Genomic DNA, 19,913 nt, shown 5'->3' on the forward strand with positions numbered 1-19,913 from the left:
AATACCGCATCTCAAACCCGCACTTTTTTTCAACTTCTCTCACTCTCTCTATCTCACTGAGAGAAGAGAGCCAAACCCCGCAAAACCCTAGAAAACTCGAACCGCCATTGAAGCTCGGAAGGCTTCTTCGCGCGGAAGCACAAGCAGGCAAACTCTATCTATCTCTCTCTCACAATCCTTGTGCAGAGTTTGATACTCGATTCGGTTTTGTTTCCGCAGTATGTGGAACAACGGCCAGATTGCGCCGCCTGGCACCGGCGGTTCGTCGATCCCGCCACCGCCGGCGGCTCAGCCCTCTTACACGGTATTGCCTTCCCCGGCTGATGCCGAGGCCAGGCTCGAAGAGAAGGCCCGGAAATGGCAGCAGCTCAATTCCAAGCGGTACAGTGATAAGCGCAAGTTCGGCTTTGTCGAGTCGCAGAAAGAGGACATGCCTCCTGAACATGTCAGGAAGATCATTAGGTTAGTTTTCTTCTGTTTAATTTTTGATGCATATAGTTTTCCTTATCGTTTTGGATTTGAAAGATCTTTAGGTTATTTTTGGATAATTGGATTTACTTTGTGTTTTTGTGCTTATTGGACAAAGAAGTGACTAGACAATCTATACGAAGAAGAATGAAGAATAGGTTTGTGTTAGTGTTTCCTAGTCGAAATTGCTCACGAAGCCTGTAAATGGGGTTATTGAAGAGGCTAGGTTGCTTTAGGTGTTTTTGATTCATTGTTATTGTCGAGGGGTTAAATATTGCAGGAGAAACTTTTTGTAGTGTCGATGGAACACTAAAACGAGCAGTAGCTAAATGGTTTTTTTGGTGGAATGTGCAAGATTTTCATCTGGACAATTCCTCAACTAGAAATTAGGGATTTCAATTCGAGTATGATTTTCTTATGCTTTATCACTTTTTATCCAGATGATATATGTTGTTTCGTGCTTTGAATCTTTAACTTATATTCCATATTTTGTTTCAAGTGTGGCCTTCGCTTGGTTTCATGTAATGAATGTGCTTGTAATCATGAAATTAGTACAGTACATAGGTCTCACCTGCATGATAATTAAGTTTGTGTTTATGTTGACAGAGACCATGGGGACATGTCTTCGAAGAAATTTCGTCATGATAAACGAGTGTATCTAGGAGCACTTAAATTTGTTCCACATGCAGTCTACAAGCTCCTTGAGAATATGCCAATGCCATGGGAGCAGGTACCTATTCTATATCTCTCGCATATGCTTGCAAAGTTTTAATTTGGATGCGTAAATTTATTCATCACGTGCTTTCTACATAACAGCCATCTCATTTTATTAATTAATGCTGTAACAGGTCCGTGATGTGAAGGTCTTGTATCATATAACCGGGGCAATTACATTTGTGAATGAGATACCCTGGGTTGTTGAACCCATCTATTTGGCTCAGGTACTTATCTCTCTTTCATATCGTTTATGTGCTGCTTAAATTAGATAATATGTCATCTGGTTCTTGAAATTGCTGGTCTGTTGTACCTCCTTTTGATGATATGCAGCGGATTTGTTTTTTATTTTTGTACAGTGGGGTACGATGTGGATTATGATGAGAAGAGAGAAGAGGGATCGTCGACATTTCAAAAGAATGCGGTTTCCGCCATTTGATGATGAAGAACCTCCATTAGACTATGCTGATAATCTGTTAGATGTTGATCCCCTAGAGCCAATTCAACTGGAGTTAGACGAAGAAGAAGATTCCGCTGTGTATACTTGGTTTTATGACCATAAACCTCTTGTTAAGACAAAGCTCATTAATGGTCCAAGTTATCGGAAGTGGCATCTTTCGCTTCCAATCATGGCAACCCTTCATCGACTTGCAGGACAGCTACTTTCTGATTTGATTGACCGCAATTATTTTTACTTGTTTGACATGGAGTCCTTTTTTACAGCCAAAGCACTGAATATGTGCATCCCTGGTATGCATATTTTCTCTCTTTTCTTGTTACTTAGTTTTGTTCTTGTCAAAACGAAAACCTGTCATTTTCTTTTCCCTTTTTTTTTATTTGTGGTATATGGTGTGTGTCCTTACGTCATTAACCTTCAATATGTCGTCAGTGGTTTTTGAATTGGTTTGTGATTCATTCTTCTGATAATTCTGGCTGTGGGATTAATAGTTGTCAGATCCAAATGGTCCGTTGGGGGTTCGTGTTAGGTATTTTAGGTTCCTGTTTGATCGTATGTCTTCACACTTTGCATGAGTCTAAGTGGTGGAATTTGCAGTTTAGGTAAATTTTTGTCAACTTGTTGCAATTAAGTATTGTACCACACATGCATTTTACTAGCCATGTTGGGTGTTGGTGGCTGGGCCAGTGTTATGTTTATGGTTTTCGGATATGCTCTGCTGGTCACTGTTTTCCTCATTTGAACCTTAATACAGCTCTGTTCTGTAATGAAGGTTAATGGGTTTTGGAAATTATTGCAGACTTAAGATATTTGTGTGTTGTTGGTGTATTTAGCTTTGAACTTAGATGCTCATCTTTTGTTTTGCTACACCTTTTGCAGGTGGACCTAAATTTGAACCCTTGTATCGGGATATGGAGAAAGGGGATGAGGACTGGAATGAGTTCAATGACATTAATAAACTCATTATTCGGTCACCTCTCAGAACAGAGTACAGAATTGCATTCCCTCATCTCTACAACAATAGACCCAGGAAGGTAAAGCTTTGTGTGTATCACACACCCATGGTGATGTACATAAAAACCGAGGATCCTGATCTACCTGCGTTTTATTATGATCCATTGATACACCCAATACCCAGCACCAACAAGGAGCGGCGTGAGAAGAAAACTTTTGATGAGGAGGAAGATGATGTTTTTGGTTTACCGGAGGGGGTGGGACCATTTCTGCAAGATACTCAGCTTTATACTGACACCACAGCTGCTGGAATCTCCCTCTTGTTTGCGCCACGCCCTTTTAACATGAGATCTGGTCGGACACGTCGAGCAGAAGATATACCCCTTGTGTCAGAGTGGTATAAGGAACATTGTCCTCCGTCGTATCCAGTTAAAGTTCGGGTCAGCTATCAGAAATTGCTGAAGTGTTTTGTGTTGAATGAGCTACATCATAGACCACCTAAGGCTCAAAAGAAGAAACATTTGTTTCGATCTCTTCAAGCTACTAAATTTTTCCAGACTACAGAGCTTGATTGGGCTGAAGCGGGTCTTCAAGTTGTAAGCAGGATTATACATGCTAAATCTATTGATTCATAGGAAAAATTTGAACTACCTTCATCTTGATTATAATTTTAATCTGAAGCCTGTGAAAACACTGACAACAAAAGAGCGTAAGAAATCCCGGTTTGGTAATGCTTTTCATCTTTGCCGTGAAATCTTGCGGTTGACAAAGCTTGTAGTTGATGCTAATATCCAGTTCCGTTTGGGTAATGTTGATGCCTTCCAATTGGCTGATGGCTTGCAATACACATTTTCTCATGTTGGTCAGTTGACTGGAATGTACCGTTACAAGTATAGGTTGATGAGGCAGATTAGAATGTGCAAGGATTTGAAGCATTTGATTTACTATCGGTTCAATACTGGGCCAGTTGGGAAAGGACCCGGATGCGGGTTCTGGGCACCAATGTGGAGGGTATGGTTGTTCTTCCTTCGGGGCATAGTTCCTCTTCTAGAACGGTGGTTGGGAAATTTACTTGCAAGGCAATTTGAAGGGCGGCATTCGAAAGGCGTGGCAAAGACTGTAACTAAGCAGCGTGTCGAAAGCCATTTTGACTTGGAGCTTCGAGCTGCTGTCATGCATGACGTTCTTGATGCCATGCCGGAGGGCATCAAGCAAAACAAGGCAAGAACTATCTTGCAACATCTGAGCGAGGCGTGGCGTTGCTGGAAAGCAAATATTCCTTGGAAGGTTCCTGGTTTGCCAGTTCCTATTGAGAATATGATTCTTCGTTATGTCAAATCAAAGGCAGACTGGTGGACAAATGTTGCCCACTATAATCGCGAGCGCATAAGAAGAGGTGCTACAGTAGATAAGACAGTTTGTCGGAAGAATCTTGGAAGATTAACTCGCCTTTGGCTAAAGGCAGAGCAGGAGCGACAGCACAATTATCTGAAAGATGGTCCATATGTTACACCTGAAGAGGCAGTTGCAATCTACACGACAACCGTGCACTGGTTGGAGTCGAGAAAGTTCAGCCCCATTCCGTTCCCTCCATTGTCATACAAACATGATACAAAGCTACTTATCCTTGCTTTGGAGAGGCTGAAGGAATCTTATAGCGTGGCTGTAAGATTGAACCAGCTTCAAAGAGAGGAGCTGGGTCTCATTGAACAAGCCTATGATAATCCACACGAGGCATTGTCACGAATTAAGCGTCACTTGCTCACTCAGCGTGCCTTCAAAGAAGTCGGTATTGAGTTCATGGATTTGTATAGCTATCTTATTCCAGTTTATGAGATTGAACCTCTTGAGAAGATTACGGATGCATATCTTGATCAATATTTATGGTATGAGGGTGACAAACGTCATCTCTTTCCAAACTGGATCAAGCCTGCAGATTCTGAGCCACCCCCGCTCTTGGTTTATAAATGGTGTCAGGGAATAAACAATTTACAGAGCGTATGGGACACAAGTGAGGGGCAGTGTGTGGTGATGCTTCAAACGAAGTTTGAGAAGTTCTTTGAAAAGATTGACTTGACAATGCTAAATAGGCTTCTACGTCTTGTCCTTGATCATAATATTGCTGATTATGTCACTGCAAAAAACAACGTGGTATTGTCTTACAAAGATATGAGTCATACAAATTCTTATGGTCTTATACGTGGTCTTCAGTTTGCATCGTTTGTTGTACAATATTATGGGCTTGTGTTGGATCTGTTGCTTCTTGGATTGACTCGAGCCAGTGAGATTGCTGGTCCACCCCAAATGCCAAATGAGTTCATCACTTATTGGGACACAAAGGTTGAGACTCGGCATCCTATCAGGCTGTATTCTCGATACATAGACAGGGTGCATATCTTGTTCCGCTTCACTCATGAAGAGGCTCGGGACCTTATCCAGCGATATCTGACTGAGCATCCAGATCCCAATAATGAAAATATGGTTGGATACAATAATAAGAAATGCTGGCCAAGAGATGCTCGAATGAGGCTCATGAAACATGATGTCAATCTTGGAAGGAGTGTTTTTTGGGATATGAAGAACCGTCTTCCTCGAAGTATCACCACTTTGGAGTGGGAAAACAGCTTTGTTTCTGTTTACAGTAAGGATAATCCAAATTTGCTTTTCAGCATGTGTGGGTTTGAAGTTCGAATACTTCCCAAGATAAGAATGAGTCAAGAAGCATTTAGCAACACGAGGGATGGGGTCTGGAATTTGCAGAATGAACAGACAAAGGAGAGGACTGCAGTTGCTTTCTTACGGGTTGATGATGAACACATGAAGGTGTTTGAAAATCGTGTGAGGCAGATTCTTATGTCTTCAGGGTCTACAACATTTACAAAAATTGTCAACAAATGGAATACAGCACTTATTGGTCTTATGACTTATTTCCGTGAAGCAACTGTACATACACAAGAGCTGTTGGATTTGCTGGTCAAGTGTGAAAATAAAATACAGACCCGTATTAAGATTGGGTTGAATTCAAAGATGCCTAGCAGGTTTCCGCCTGTCATTTTCTACACACCAAAAGAAATTGGAGGACTTGGTATGTTATCTATGGGTCATATATTGATTCCACAAAGTGACCTCCGATACAGTCAGCAGACGGATGTTGGTGTGACTCACTTTAGGAGTGGAATGAGTCATGAAGAGGACCAGCTGATTCCAAATCTTTACCGGTACATACAACCATGGGAGAGTGAATTTATAGATTCACAGCGTGTTTGGGCAGAATATGCACTGAAAAGGCAGGAAGCTCAGGCACAAAATAGGCGTCTAACGCTTGAAGATTTGGAAGTGAGTATTTTGTTCTTGTCCAGTTTTCCATATGCTTTTCTATCATTTAAAAAAAAAAAATTGTTTTGTAAATTTTAATTTATTCTTTTTCATTTTTTGTGGGTTGTAGTTTTACATCCACTCTGCTGCAATTTCTTCCCCGTTGACTCTCATCTAGTGGGCATAATTGGTTTCAAATATTTGGAGAGTACTATCAGGAAATTATTTATTCTGAAGTGTCTTTTTTAATTTGATGGACAGGATTCATGGGATAGGGGAATTCCACGAATAAATACTTTGTTCCAGAAGGACAGGCACACTTTAGCATATGACAAAGGGTGGAGAGTTCGCACAGATTTTAAGCAGTACCAAGTCTTGAAACAGAATCCTTTCTGGTGGACACACCAGAGGCATGATGGAAAATTATGGAACTTAAACAACTACCGAACTGATGTTATTCAAGCCCTTGGAGGTGTTGAGGGAATCCTTGAGCATACATTATTCAAAGGAACATAGTAAGTTCATTATTCTATTTAGTTTGCATAGCTGTCAATTTCCATTGTCATCATCCTAGACCCTAAGTCTATATAACATTATGCTATTTCTTATAAATATTCGTAATACATCATTACATGGGAAGATCAATCAATATCATGGCAGATATATGTGGTTGATATGCTTGTTTAAATATAATAGATGTTATTATATGCAGCATGTGTTTTGTGTGCTATTATGTATATAAGAGGTGATACTAATATGTGGTTGATGTGGACAACATACATGTGAGTTTTAACATATGTTATTACACCTTACTGAACTCCTTTTGCCTATTTCAGCTTTCCTACTTGGGAGGGGCTCTTCTGGGAGAAGGCATCTGGTTTTGAGGAGTCGATGAAGTATAAGAAGTTGACCAATGCACAAAGATCTGGGCTCAACCAAATCCCCAATCGTAGGTTTACTCTTTGGTGGTCACCTACCATAAATCGTGCCAATGTTTATGTCGGTTTCCAAGTGCAGCTAGATTTAACTGGAATCTTCATGCATGGCAAGATTCCGACCTTGAAGATTTCACTGATTCAGATATTCCGTGCTCACTTGTGGCAGAAGATTCATGAAAGTGTTGTCATGGATCTCTGTCAGGTTTTGGATCAAGAGTTGGATGCGTTGGAAATTGAAACAGTGCAGAAGGAAACAATACATCCCAGGAAGAGTTACAAAATGAACAGCTCCTGTGCTGACATTCTTCTGTTTGCTGCTCATAGATGGCCAATGTCGAAACCTAGTCTAGTAGCTGAGCCAAAGGATGTGTTTGATCAGAAAGCTAGCAACAAGTACTGGATAGATGTACAACTCCGTTGGGGTGACTATGATTCCCATGATATTGAGCGTTACACCCGAGCTAAGTTTATGGACTATACCACTGACAACATGTCTATCTATCCTTCTCCCACAGGTATGTTGTTTTTCCGGTTGCATTACTACTTCACATGTTTGTATCTGTCTTTTGTAAATGTAATCGTGATTGTGTTCCATGCAGGGGTGATGATTGGTCTCGATTTGGCTTATAATTTGCATTCTGCATTTGGTAACTGGTTTCCTGGGTCAAAACCCCTGCTTCAGCAAGCAATGAACAAGATCATGAAAGTATGTTAATCATAACAATTGAATTTTTTATGTTACCTTCTGATTCCATCATAATTTGTACAGAAAGCAGCAAACTAATTGTTCGTCATGTGCTTGCAGTCAAATCCAGCCTTGTATGTGCTGAGGGAGCGAATAAGGAAAGGATTGCAGCTCTATTCTTCTGAGCCCACGGAACCATATTTGTCATCCCAAAACTATGGAGAGATCTTCAGCAACCAAATTATTTGGTTTGTTGATGACACAAATGTTTATCGTGTTACGATACATAAAACATTTGAAGGAAATCTCACGACAAAACCCATCAATGGAGCTATTTTCATATTCAATCCAAGGACTGGTCAGCTGTTCCTGAAGGTATGCTTTCTATTTTTTCTTCTTCTTTCTGTTATATTTTGAAATTGACTTCTCTCTCTCTCTCTCTCTGTGATGGTTTTGAACTTCATATTTTGCAGGTTATCCACACAAGTGTCTGGGCAGGACAGAAGCGTCTTGGTCAATTGGCCAAGTGGAAAACTGCTGAAGAAGTTGCTGCACTTGTGCGCTCTCTGCCTGTTGAAGAACAGCCGAAGCAAATTATTGTGACTCGTAAGGGAATGTTGGATCCATTGGAGGTTCATTTGCTTGATTTCCCCAACATAGTCATAAAAGGAAGTGAGCTGCAGCTTCCTTTCCAGGCTTGTCTGAAGATTGAGAAATTTGGTGATCTGATATTGAAGGCAACTGAACCGCAGATGGTTCTGTTCAACATTTATGATGATTGGTTGAAGAGTATTTCATCATACACTGCATTCTCCCGACTAATTCTGATTCTTCGTGCACTTCATGTAAACAATGAGAAGGCAAAGATGTTATTGAAGCCTGATAAAACAGTCATTACTGAGCCACACCACATCTGGCCTTCTCTTTCTGATGATCAATGGATGAAGGTAATTTCACTGTCTTCATTATGCTTGATGATGCTTTGCTTTAGATGAATGTTTGTATGCACAGAGGTTTTTATTGTCCCATCAGAGTTGCTACGATAAACTCTAGTCAATTATCTGGTTACTTATTAAGATGGGTCGAAGAAATTTTAAGATGATTTTGATTTTTGGTCTTGAAAGGTTTAAAGAAGTTTCATTGGAATTGCTTTTTAATTAGCTTGTTTGGGTTTTTGCTGTTTTTGGGGGTAGGGGTGCTATTTGACTCTTTTTGTACTTCTACATGAATCTCCAACACTATAAATCTCTAAATATGGTGCAGGTTGAGGTTGCTCTAAGGGATCTCATATTATCTGACTATGCAAAAAAGAACAATGTGAATACATCGGCCTTGACACAATCCGAGATCCGTGACATTATACTTGGAGCTGAGATCACTCCACCTTCTCAACAAAGGCAGCAGATTGCAGAGATAGAAAAACAGGTGATGTTTCTTTTGTGGTGGTTTAAATTGTGATGCACACAGATACACGCATACATGTGCAGACATGTTTTGTGTTACTCTGTTATATGTGTAGGCCATTGTTTGATGTTGTTATAGATTAACTTATATAAAATGCTGAATTTGTATTTTCAGGCTAAAGAAGCCAGTCAGCTGACAGCAGTCACAACAAGGACTACGAATGTGCATGGTGATGAACTCATTGTCACCACTACGAGTCCCTATGAGCAAAATGCTTTTGGTTCCAAAACAGATTGGCGTGTCAGGGCAATATCAGCCACAAATCTATATCTTCGTGTCAATCATATATATGTGAATTCAGAAGATATAAAGGTAGGGTTCTATCTTTAGTAATTTGATAGTTTCTATGCTTTGCTGCTATTTTCTTTGTGGTTCTTATTTGTTGACTGACGTGGAGCCCAAATGGTTTTACAGGAAACGGGTTACACCTATATTATGCCGAAGAACATTTTGAAAAAATTCATCTGCATTGCGGATCTGAGGACACAAATTGCCGGTTATTTGTATGGGATAAGCCCTCCTGACAACCCTCAGGTTAAGGAGATTCGTTGCATTGCCATGGCACCACAGTGGGGGACCCATCAGCAAGTTCATCTTCCATCAGCTCTTCCTGAGCATGATTTTCTCAACGACTTGGAACCTTTGGGATGGATGCACACGCAGCCGAATGAGCTTCCTCAGCTTTCTCCACAGGTATGTTCACGTGACTAATGTTTCAATCCTTGTTATCTGTTGTCATATTTGTCTTTCCCTGTAGAGGGACGTGATAGACAAGAAATAACCCATGTTTAATGTTGTCTTGCAGGATCTCACCACTCATGCAAAGATTTTAGAGAACACCAAGCAATGGGATGGGGAGAAATGCATCATCTTGACCTGCAGTTTCACTCCAGGTTCCTGCTCGTTAACTGCATACAAACTTACTCCATCTGGTTATGAGTGGGGACGTGTCAACAAAGACACCGGAAGCAATCCTCACGGATACCTTCCCACTCATTATGAGAAGGTCCAGATGCTTCTCAGTGACCGCTTCCTTGGTTTCTATATGGTAAGACTAGTGCATTAACCTCTGTTTGGCTATTTATGAAATTATTGGATGGTTTCCATTCTTACTGAGGGATCTAATTTGTTTAATTGCTGCTTGGTTTTCAGATTCCGGACACTGGGCCATGGAACTACAACTTCATGGGGGTGAAGCATACGCCTAGCATGAAGTATGGCATCAAGCTTGGGACCCCTAGGGAGTACTATCACGAGGACCATCGGCCGACCCATTACCTTGAGTTCAGCAACTTGGAGGAGGGTGACACAGTGGAGGGTGATCGCGATGATACCTTCACGTAAACGTTTGTTCTGGCATGTAACACAGCCTTTTTTGTTGTAGCAATCCATTTAGCAATTAATATGCTTGTGCACCTGTAAAGCTACTAGTAATGTTCATGTTTTTAGACGAGGCCTGTAAATATTTGATCTAGAGGCAAATTACAAGTTTTGTTACCGAAGATATGAATTTTATTTTTCTCTCTCCCTTTCTCCTTGAGTTGGGAGGCAGAATCCTTGTATTACAACTTTTCACTAATTTCTAGCCAAGTTTAGAAATATGTGCATGTGTTTTCGGGGATTTTGTCATGCTTTCTGTTTTAGAAAACAAAAACTGAATGCTTTGTTATAATTAAATTTTAAAACAGTGGTTTATTTGCTGTTTGCATTTGCCCCTTGCGTTGTTTTGGAGCTTCAGTTATGCAAGTTCCTTACAATGTGGGGGTTTTTAAATACTGATAATTTCCTGTATGGGCTTAGGCAAGTTGGTTAGAATATGTGTGCTCCCTATTGCACCAAGGTCGAATCCCCTTTCCTATAATTTAGATTCAAGTAATTTAGATTAGTTTGAAGTAGATTCTCTCTTGTATATAAATAAAAAATAAAAAAAACTGATAATTTTCCTGTCTTCCTAAAAAGCCAATTAAAGCCATTTGGCAAAAGTTTATAACTTCCTGTGGAGTTTATAGAAGTCAGTTTTACGATCTGAGGATACAAAAAATCTATGACTTGAGAAAACTTTATAAAAATGCACTTTTCTCAATCTTTACATGTTCTATCTACTGAAATTGTCTGCTTCTAGCTAGCGGTATAATCTCCCTGCATAAGATGATGTGCTTGAAGGGCTCCTTGGGCTATCATATCCATATTCCGAAAGATGGCGATCAAACATCACATCCTAAATTGAGAAAGAACAAACAAACAAACAAACAAAATGAAAAAAAAACTTCAAGAAAATATGCAAAAAAGAAAAAGAGAATGTTGTGCTGTTATTTGAAGTTAAGTCTTAGGTTTATGTTATGCAACTTACATGTATTGGTGAGAGTGCTCCATTACCCCCCAGCATGAAAGGATTCATGCAATCTTCAGCGATTTCTCTTAATCTGTTAAGCTCAGGGAGCACAACCTTGGCAAGATCCGGCCTGTCTTTTCTCCGCATTTCAGTGCACTGTAAAGCTAGCTTGGCAAATTTGAAGGCTTCCTCAACAGGCCAGTCAGAAACTGCAGGGTCAAGCATCTCAGTGAAGGTCCCATTCTCAATGGCCTCCTCAACAAGGTGAGCCAAACCCATTGGTGGCCTGGCTGTTATTAGTTGCAGGAGCAGCACCCCGAGTGAAAATATATCAGATTTTGTTCCAAGCATGCCGGTTGTTTGATACTCCGGGTCGATGTAACAGAACGTTCCAGCCATTGATGTTATGCGGTATTGAGAGACACAGTTAGCTACTGATGCAGGGACAAGCCTGGCCAAACCTACATCACTGATCTTGCTCACATAGTTGTGGTCTAGCAAAATGTTGCCAGGTTTTAGGTCCCGGTGCACAACTGGTTCGGGCTTGGTTTGATGAAGAAACAAAAGTCCAGTCCCAATTTCTGCAGCAATTCTGAACCTTAGCTGCCAAGGAATCACTGGGGTGTTGCCTCGCTGGAAGAGACGGTCTTCTAAGCTCCCTTTAGCCATGTACTCATAGACCAGACAACCATACTCTGGGCAGGCTCCAACAAGGAGAACCATGTTTGGATGTCTAATGCAGCTCAATACTTCAACCTGCATAATTAGGACCTGTTAGATATGTCTATAATGATATAAACATGATCACCACAAATAGCATTTCTATTTGCATAGTCACAACTCAGATACCTCTTTCTGGAACTGTGACCGTCCTTGGGCTGCATCTGGACGCAGAACTTTTATTGCCACCGGCGTATGGTCCAGTTCACCTCTGAATACTGGACCATAGCCTCCTTCCCCAATCTTGCGAGCTGGGGAAAATTCATTTGTTGCCGCTTCAATATCTTCAATTGTGTATTTCCTGTACCTGAGACCGTCTAGTGATTTCTTCCTCCCTTCATCTTTTCTAAGAGCTTTCATTTCTGCTTTCCGCCTTTTTTCTGTTTCCAGTTGTGCAATCTTTTCAGCTGCTTTTGCTGCCTCTATGGCTGCCCTACTTTTTAGTTTCTCCTTCTGTGCAAGTGCAAATGCAGATTCCTCAGCTTGTCGCGCCTCTTCTATTCTACACTCTCCTTTCAATTTCCATTGGTGAAGCTCCTTTTCCTGTGAAGATATGTCATTATAATTCATGCTTGAATTGTTGTTCAAAATCAATATCTTTTTTTCATTGACACCAAATCTTAAACAAAGTCCATACTCTTATAAGAAGTAGCATCAATACCTTATGTTTTGCTGTAACTGCCTCCTTGCAGGCCATACTGTACATCTCCATTGTTTGCTTGAGCTCTAGCCTGAGCCTCCGCATCTCATTCTCCATTTCATCCTATTATTTTCAATTCAAACTAAGTATTAATATTCTGAACTTTTTCTGCATATATGCACGACGTATGCTATTGTAGTAAATGGGTATCTTAACGCAGTCATGGCATAAAACTCATTCAAAACTATGGCACTTATTGGTCATTTTAGATGTATCAGTTATAGAAGCAACAATATGGGAAAATCTAACCCTAACTTGTTCCTAACTCTAGGAATTTCTGGTACACATTATTTGACCACAAGCTTATAGTTGGAGGCATGCTCGAAAGCTTTGTAGGTTGGTGGTGTTTCCATGTTTACTATGCTGGGAAATTGTCTTACCCTGCTCGTTGATGACCATGATCTTCCACTTTCAATTGAGGACGATGAGAATTCATTCCGTCCAGAGCTCATGTCAATAAACTTGATTCCGGAGTGAGATGACGTAGAGCTTCTGTTGTCTAACTCTGAGCTGATTGAACTTTGATAGGTCATTCTTGATGCCATACTAGGAAAATTTGACATGAGATCCGTGCTTGGCCTTTCACTGCTCACCGACAACCCATCACTCTCTGGCAAGGCCTCATATGATTTGTCTCTTATAGGTATTGCTCTTGTTAATGGTGGCCTGCATTATTTATATTTGGTTAGTACTCTTATTAACTGTATATATTCAGAATCAGTTTAATTGAATCAGAATCAGCGCTTACTTGAGTTTAATGTTGTTTAGCTGGCTACGGGTTGAAGATTGTGTTATCTCTGATTCTGCATCAATCAAAGAAACTTGAGTCAGGTAATGGCAAAAATTAACCACATACTTGTGTGGTGGGAAATAAAATGCAGCATGATGCTAGAACTAGAGGAAGCAAACCTCTGGACTGCAGGTTGTGCAGCATGTGTTGTGTATCATTTGAACCATAAACTTGGCTTGGTTGCTGCTGTATTTGATTATGCAGGGGAGGCTTTGGGGTTAGACGGCCTGTAGCCGGTCGCGAATGTGTTATCTTTCCTCTGCCAATGACATACACAGTGCAAAAGTCTGGTGCCCCTTTTGACACAGCGCTTGGAATGTCTCTAGTTTTGAATCTTTTTTTTTTTTTGGGTGAAAACAAGAAGAAGATTGATATAATTAGGACATGTGGAAGAAGAACTAACTAGGGTATACTAAAAAGAAGATTTGCTATAAGTAATTATTAATAAATAATCACCTGAGAAATCCAAAGGCGTTTCTTGATGGTGCACCAAGTACCAAAATCTCAATTGAATTAGCCGTGACGTAGTTGATTAGTGCTTTTGATATATCAGCATTCTCCAGTATGACTTCATTCCAATGAATCTGCAGCAACAATGGATGGGATAAAAAACTATCAGATCACATGGAGATTTTTTATTTTTTATTTTAAAATCATGTTTGAATAAATTTAAGATGCATGCATGCATGCATTTACTCACAGCCTTTTTGGTGCAAAAGCAACGGAATGGGAGGAACAAGTCTTTGGCTTCAGCATCAACTTGGTATTTGATCATCTTGGCAACCTCCCTCGGCAGTTCTCCACCTGCAACATAAGATGAAAGAAACCAGAGTGAAAATGGGGTTATTAAGAGAACCCAATGAGAGAGAGAGAGAGAGAGAGAGAGAGAGAGAGAGAGAGAGAGAGAGAGAGAGAGAGAGAGAGAGATACTTTTAGATATGTTGGGAAGGGCAGGAGCAGCAGTTGGTTGCTTAACATGGACCAAAGTGAGGGATTGGCCGGGCCTGGTGAGAAGATGTTCAGCAATCCATTTGATAGCATATTCACTTCCTCTATCCTTGTCTATTGCCAATGCCACAGCCTCTTCTCTCTTTTCTGCTTGCCTTCTTATTCCCATTTTCTCTTGATCATAAAATCACTTCAAATTAATATAAAACTTTCAACAACAAAAATAGAAGAAGTTTGTATCCAGTTGAGATTACCAAATTCCATATTAAAAATAAATTCTGTTGAGCAGAAAGTGTTTGAGAAATCTCAAATAGGCATCACAAAAGTCTGTGAGAATTCTCAAAGTTGCTTAATTTAGAAGCTATAAGCTATTTTGGCATTGTTGAGGAGCTGTTAAACTGACTGTAATGAAGAGAAGTTGAAGTGTAAAACAGAAGTTGACTTATCAGGGGTGGTGGTGCCAGAAAATCTCAGTTGGGAGCTGTAGGGAAGTCCAAATTTGAAAACTTAAATTGATTTTTTCAACTGTAAAATGATTTTTGTTTTACAGTAGAATCAATGGCAGGGGGGAATTATTTTTACTTTCTACTTTTAGTTTTAGTTTTTAAAAACAAAATGGTATCCTAACTTTAGACAATGCAAAACGACAATGGCATCCTAGTTTTTTGACACAACTAACAGTAAGGATGTGGGTGGACTAAAGGAAATTCGTCGTTTTCAGTTTGATATGGGTGGAATAAAGGAAAGTCTAAACTTGAACGTGCTTTCTGAAAAAGCACCTAACAAGAATAATTTTTTTTACAAGAAATCTTGTAGATTGCATTGTGGAAAGGAGCTAGAATGAAAACTATTCATGACAGTCCATCTAAATTCAAAACCATTCTGATAAACTATATAAGCCCCCGAACCCTACTTAGTCAATTCGCGTATAAACACACGTATGTATGTATTTTTTTTAAAATATTTTCATTTTTGTGAAGTTTTCAAGATACGGTGAAAACACACATTTAAAAAATAAATAAATTAAATACCATACATGTACTGCATATTAAAAAGTGTAAATAATTGACAATAAAAATACTCTATTAGGGTTGAAATTTTCACCATATTTTTTTATGGGTGGTGATTTTCTACTTCCCTTTTATCCACCTACATTCCCTTTTATTTTTAAATATTTTTTACTATAAGATAAAAGGGAGTGTAAGTGAACAAAGAGAAGTGAGAACATAAAATTTTAAAAAAATGGAGTGTAAGTGGATAAAAGTGGAGTGGGAAAATCAGTACCCTTTTTTATTTATATAAATCTATTAAATAATATATATAAGCAATATGCAGAGAATAATAAAACATTCAAAATAGCAAAAGTTACTCTTGATTTAGTGAATTTATTAAGAAGTGAAACTTTTTATTAAAGAAGGAAAATATAATAAATTAACAATTTTTCATATATTAATTTTTTTAAATCAAAATAATAACCGAACTCATTTTCTCTTTCTTAGTTCTAAAATGAGAAAAACAAAAATAAAAATTCAATTGACCCGTGTGTGTCAAGAGTCTAGTATATATGTGCATTCGATTCGTATTTTTTCAGTCCTGTATTTTACTATACCTCCCCAAAACTATTTTACAAATTTCATACACAATCTAAGCCCAGCCCATAAAGAAGCAAAAATATACCCGTTGGCCACTTTGAGTCCCATCCCCCAACTCTCTTAAATAAGCACGCGCTCATCTTTAACCCCGCGACACCCTCCTCCTCACTCCTCTCTCACACAATAAGAAAGAAGCCAATACGTCACAGGCATAACGGTCTCTCCGCCTTCAAAGCCAACCCCAAACCAAAAAAAAAAAAAACCCTTCATTTCTTCACTCTCTCTTCTCTGCAACTCCCAAGCTAAAACCCTAACCAGTCACCACTGTGCATTGCATTGCTGCAGACATTCCTCACAGCTAACTCTGCAAAACGACACCGTCATCACAATTTCGGGAAATTTTTTGTTCTTCTTTTTCTATTATATTCCGGTGAATCCCAACACTTTCTATTTTGGTCAACTCCAAATCCTCCATGAGTTTTTTTTTTTTTTTTTTGTCTTTTCAATTTTTGTTTTGATCGGATTTCTAAACTCTATAAGCAAAGTGTGCTTAAGCTTGAATAATTGCAGTGGTAGTAGAGAATGAAGATTTTGAATCTGATAGAGAGGCGGTGTTTGGCTCCGCTCAAGCGAGACGACGTCGTTCGTGTGAGTGATGCGCGGTCCGTCACCAACCACCACTCGTACAAGAAACTCCCTCAGCTTCCGCTCCTCAAGCTCTCCGTTCTCAAGCTCGATGGCTCTGTTTTCGGTACTTTTTTAAAAACTTCGTTTCTCGTTTTGACTTTGATCTGGAAGCTGCTTTTTGAAATGGAGAAAATCTGCTTTTGGAAAAAGCTCTTTTGGTTAGAATGAGTATCTAGGAAACAACATCTACATAAAGTTAAACCTTTCTTGCATCTCTTGTCTTATGCTAAAATTATGACCCAAAATGTCTTTTTCCTTCTTCTTTTTTTGTTGTCTTTTTTAATTTGTCAAAATCATGGGGTCCATTATCACTCACCCAAGTTTCTATTTACCTTTTATGGATTTTAGGAATTTTATTATTTGGGTTGTTTGTAGAGTTAATGGGATTTCAGTTCTACAGAAATTCATGTTGGGAGGACTGCTACAATAGCAGAGCTCAAACAAGCAGTAGAAGAGTTTTTTGGTTTGTTGGAAGGCAAGATTCCATGGTAAACTGTCTTATAAAATTATTTGTAATATGCTTTCTTTGGTGCTTAAAATTGTTTCTCACATGTAAGCCTATTTGATTGGCTCTCAGGTCACTAGTTTGGGGGCATTTCTGCTTGTGCTATGTAGGTCAGAAGCTAACCAATGAGAAGGCGTACATTCGGAACTTTGGAATCAAGGATGGAGATCAAGTATGTGCCACATTTTCCTTTTGAAAATATCAAATTTGTTAATGAACTTATCTAGTATATAATATACTTTTTTGGATTGCTGCAATTTTACAAGAGTTTATGGATGACTTCTATACCATTTTTAACCAAATTTATGGTATTGATAACTCCATTTGTTGAAATGTTACAAGAATCGTACGTGCGTTCAAAGTTCAAACTCCGATGGGGCAAGGAACACATTGTTCCAACTCATTGTTTTATTGTTTCTGATTGCTTTCTCTTAGGGGCATATGTGTATAACATATGTACCTGATTGAATGAAGGCTAGATGGAAACACTGATATTCAGACAAATATGATATAACTAATTAAGAACACAAACATGATGATCAACTTGTATACCATTCCATTTTTAGCCTTGTTTTTTTGAGAACTTTGATGAAGATTTGAAATAAAATAACCTTAAAGGGGATTGAGATACACATAGAGATGCTACACAGTATAATTAATTAGAACTCATGCTTCTATTTGAATGATAGTGAATTAAGCATACCCTAGCATTCATGTTGCATTTATGTTTGATCCACAGTTCATCCCTTTTATATTCCATGTGTTTATTCTCTCTCTGGATGAAGCAAGCAATAGCAATGTCTAATGTCGTTATTTTTGTGTATGCTGTCCACATTAATTAACTTGTTATTATGCCATTTAGCCAAGTGATGTTATTTCGTGCTTCAATTTGCAATAGCAGTGTTCTTCTTATTATGCTAATGTTTGTTTTCTGGTACATGCAGCTTCAGTTCATTAGGCATATGTCCATCAGCAACTCACCATTAAAAAGACAGTCCAAGAGTGAGAGTGTTCCTTATAAACAGCACTCAACGTAAGAATCATTCCCAGGTTTTTCCTTATGATTTATTTAGGGGGAAATGGTAATCAAGTTTAAAGATGCATTAAAGCTATTTAATATTTACCTGAGGCTGGAAAATTCTGAGGGAAATAACAAGAGTAAAACAGGAATAGCCTTCAGCATATTGCTCTCATGATCAGTTTTCATTTCTTCGTTGTGAATCTTAAACCAAAGTTATTATTCTGGACGCTCCAAATTTTTGTGTGCAAGAAATAAAACGTCAGAAACAGGCCTACTAGAGGCGATAGGCAGGCTTTATAGAGTTGGTTAATTGGGGTGGGATCCTGCAAAATTTCCACATTTTGATTTGTTTTTTCTCTGTGCACTATTATTCTTCTTTTGTTTTCTTTGTTCTTTATTGTTCATAGATGCATAACTGAGAAAGGGACTACTGGCTTTTGACTTAAGGTTGACATATGGATCAAATGGACACAAGGATGAAGAAGAGAGTGGTTTGGAGGGTTCTGAAAACAATGCAGTTCATGAGGACAACTCCAATGAAGATCTGGAGGAAGGCCCTGTGCCTCAATTCAAGGTGGTTCACTACTTGAGTGGGTGGCTCTCATGCTCCAAGGTCATGAGGGGTCTCAAAAAAGGGATCCGAAGGCAGGGTCCATCCATCGAAATCCAGGCTATTAGGAAGCTGATCTAGAAGGGTGCAACTGTAGGGTAATTCTAGAAGGGTGCAACTGTAGGGTAATTCGCACAGAATCCACTTGGAAAGTTTGACTTGCTATGGCCTGTCCGAGCTAGGATGTTTAATTTGGCTTACATTTTGTGTTTGTGAAGCTATTCCATGCCAGATTAAGGTTTAAGATGCTCCACAAGTTCAACATCCAGCTTCTATGTCTAGGTAGGATTAAAAGAAGAAACATTGATGTTGGACTTGTTTATTGTAAATGTTAGTACGGTAAGATCCATGTCGATAATTTTAACTCTTCTCCCCTTAACCGATCTTGAATGGAGGAAATATTAATGGTAGAAACAATGACTCTGTTTTTCAGGGTAAAATGCTCATGTTGATGTGGTTTAAATCAAAATGTTTTTCTCCTTGGTTGACTTGTCAGACAAGTCACTAGTAACTTTTTCTCCTTGGTTTAAACCAAATACATCACACCTAATTTCAAGTTTCAACTAAGAACACTGTGGGCTGGACTCACCTCCTTGTATCTGAGTTCGAACCATTTTCCGCTGTATTTGAATATTTTTTAAACTAACGCCTTTTGTCATTACATTAACAATAAAACTACTAGAATTTTGGGTTGTATTTTTGCACAACATGGAATTAAGTTGTATATATCAATAAAATTATTCTATATATTTTTTTTAATAATATCGATATTCTAAACTATTCTAATGTTGAAGCAGATTACCTTAACCAAGATGTTGACAAACCAAGTAGAGTGTTTTTTTTTTTTTTTTTTTTTCTTTGCATGATTACGAATTATGAGAAAAGGCCAAAAGAGAGAGAAGAATTATGAAAAATCCCAACAAGTAACCAAAAAATGTGTGCCCCACAATTAAGTATCTTCAATATTTTAAGTGGTCCAAGATTGTGGATAATTGATTCAGAATCCTAACACG

General features: G+C 38.9%; 3 protein-coding genes across 3 annotated transcripts; 2 read left to right on the forward strand and 1 right to left on the reverse strand.

Moving 5' to 3' along the window:
- Positions 30 to 10,624, forward strand: LOC18782263 (pre-mRNA-processing-splicing factor 8A). The gene is given in 16 exon segments (XM_020560586.1): positions 30 to 462; positions 1,075 to 1,198; positions 1,317 to 1,409; positions 1,542 to 1,932; positions 2,519 to 3,191; positions 3,193 to 5,929; positions 6,170 to 6,423; positions 6,745 to 7,361; positions 7,446 to 7,552; positions 7,652 to 7,906; positions 8,005 to 8,478; positions 8,795 to 8,956; positions 9,110 to 9,307; positions 9,410 to 9,688; positions 9,801 to 10,043; positions 10,148 to 10,624. Coding segments are annotated over 16 exon segments (7,041 nt in total). The 5' UTR covers positions 30 to 220; the 3' UTR covers positions 10,340 to 10,624.
- On the reverse strand, positions 10,721 to 14,654 carry LOC18781619 (U-box domain-containing protein 35). Its single transcript, XM_020559335.1, has 9 exons — positions 14,468 to 14,654; positions 14,238 to 14,341; positions 13,994 to 14,121; positions 13,597 to 13,871; positions 13,496 to 13,550; positions 13,128 to 13,413; positions 12,709 to 12,810; positions 12,177 to 12,590; positions 10,721 to 12,083 (listed from the first exon to the last, which is right to left on the reverse strand). Exons 1-9 carry the CDS (start codon positions 14,652 to 14,654, stop codon positions 11,328 to 11,330), a joined length of 2,307 nt encoding a protein of 768 aa, XP_020414924.1. The 3' UTR covers positions 10,721 to 11,327.
- On the forward strand, positions 15,972 to 19,312 carry LOC18783066. The gene is made up of 6 exons (XM_007216103.2): positions 15,972 to 16,507; positions 16,648 to 16,828; positions 17,165 to 17,252; positions 17,342 to 17,441; positions 18,214 to 18,302; positions 18,738 to 19,312. Exons 2-6 carry the CDS (start codon positions 16,660 to 16,662, stop codon positions 18,979 to 18,981), a joined length of 690 nt encoding a protein of 229 aa, XP_007216165.2. The 5' UTR covers positions 15,972 to 16,507; positions 16,648 to 16,659; the 3' UTR covers positions 18,982 to 19,312.

Source organism: Prunus persica, chromosome G3 (assembly GCF_000346465.2).
Source record: "Prunus persica cultivar Lovell chromosome G3, Prunus_persica_NCBIv2, whole genome shotgun sequence".
Taxonomy (NCBI): domain Eukaryota; kingdom Viridiplantae; phylum Streptophyta; class Magnoliopsida; order Rosales; family Rosaceae; genus Prunus; species Prunus persica.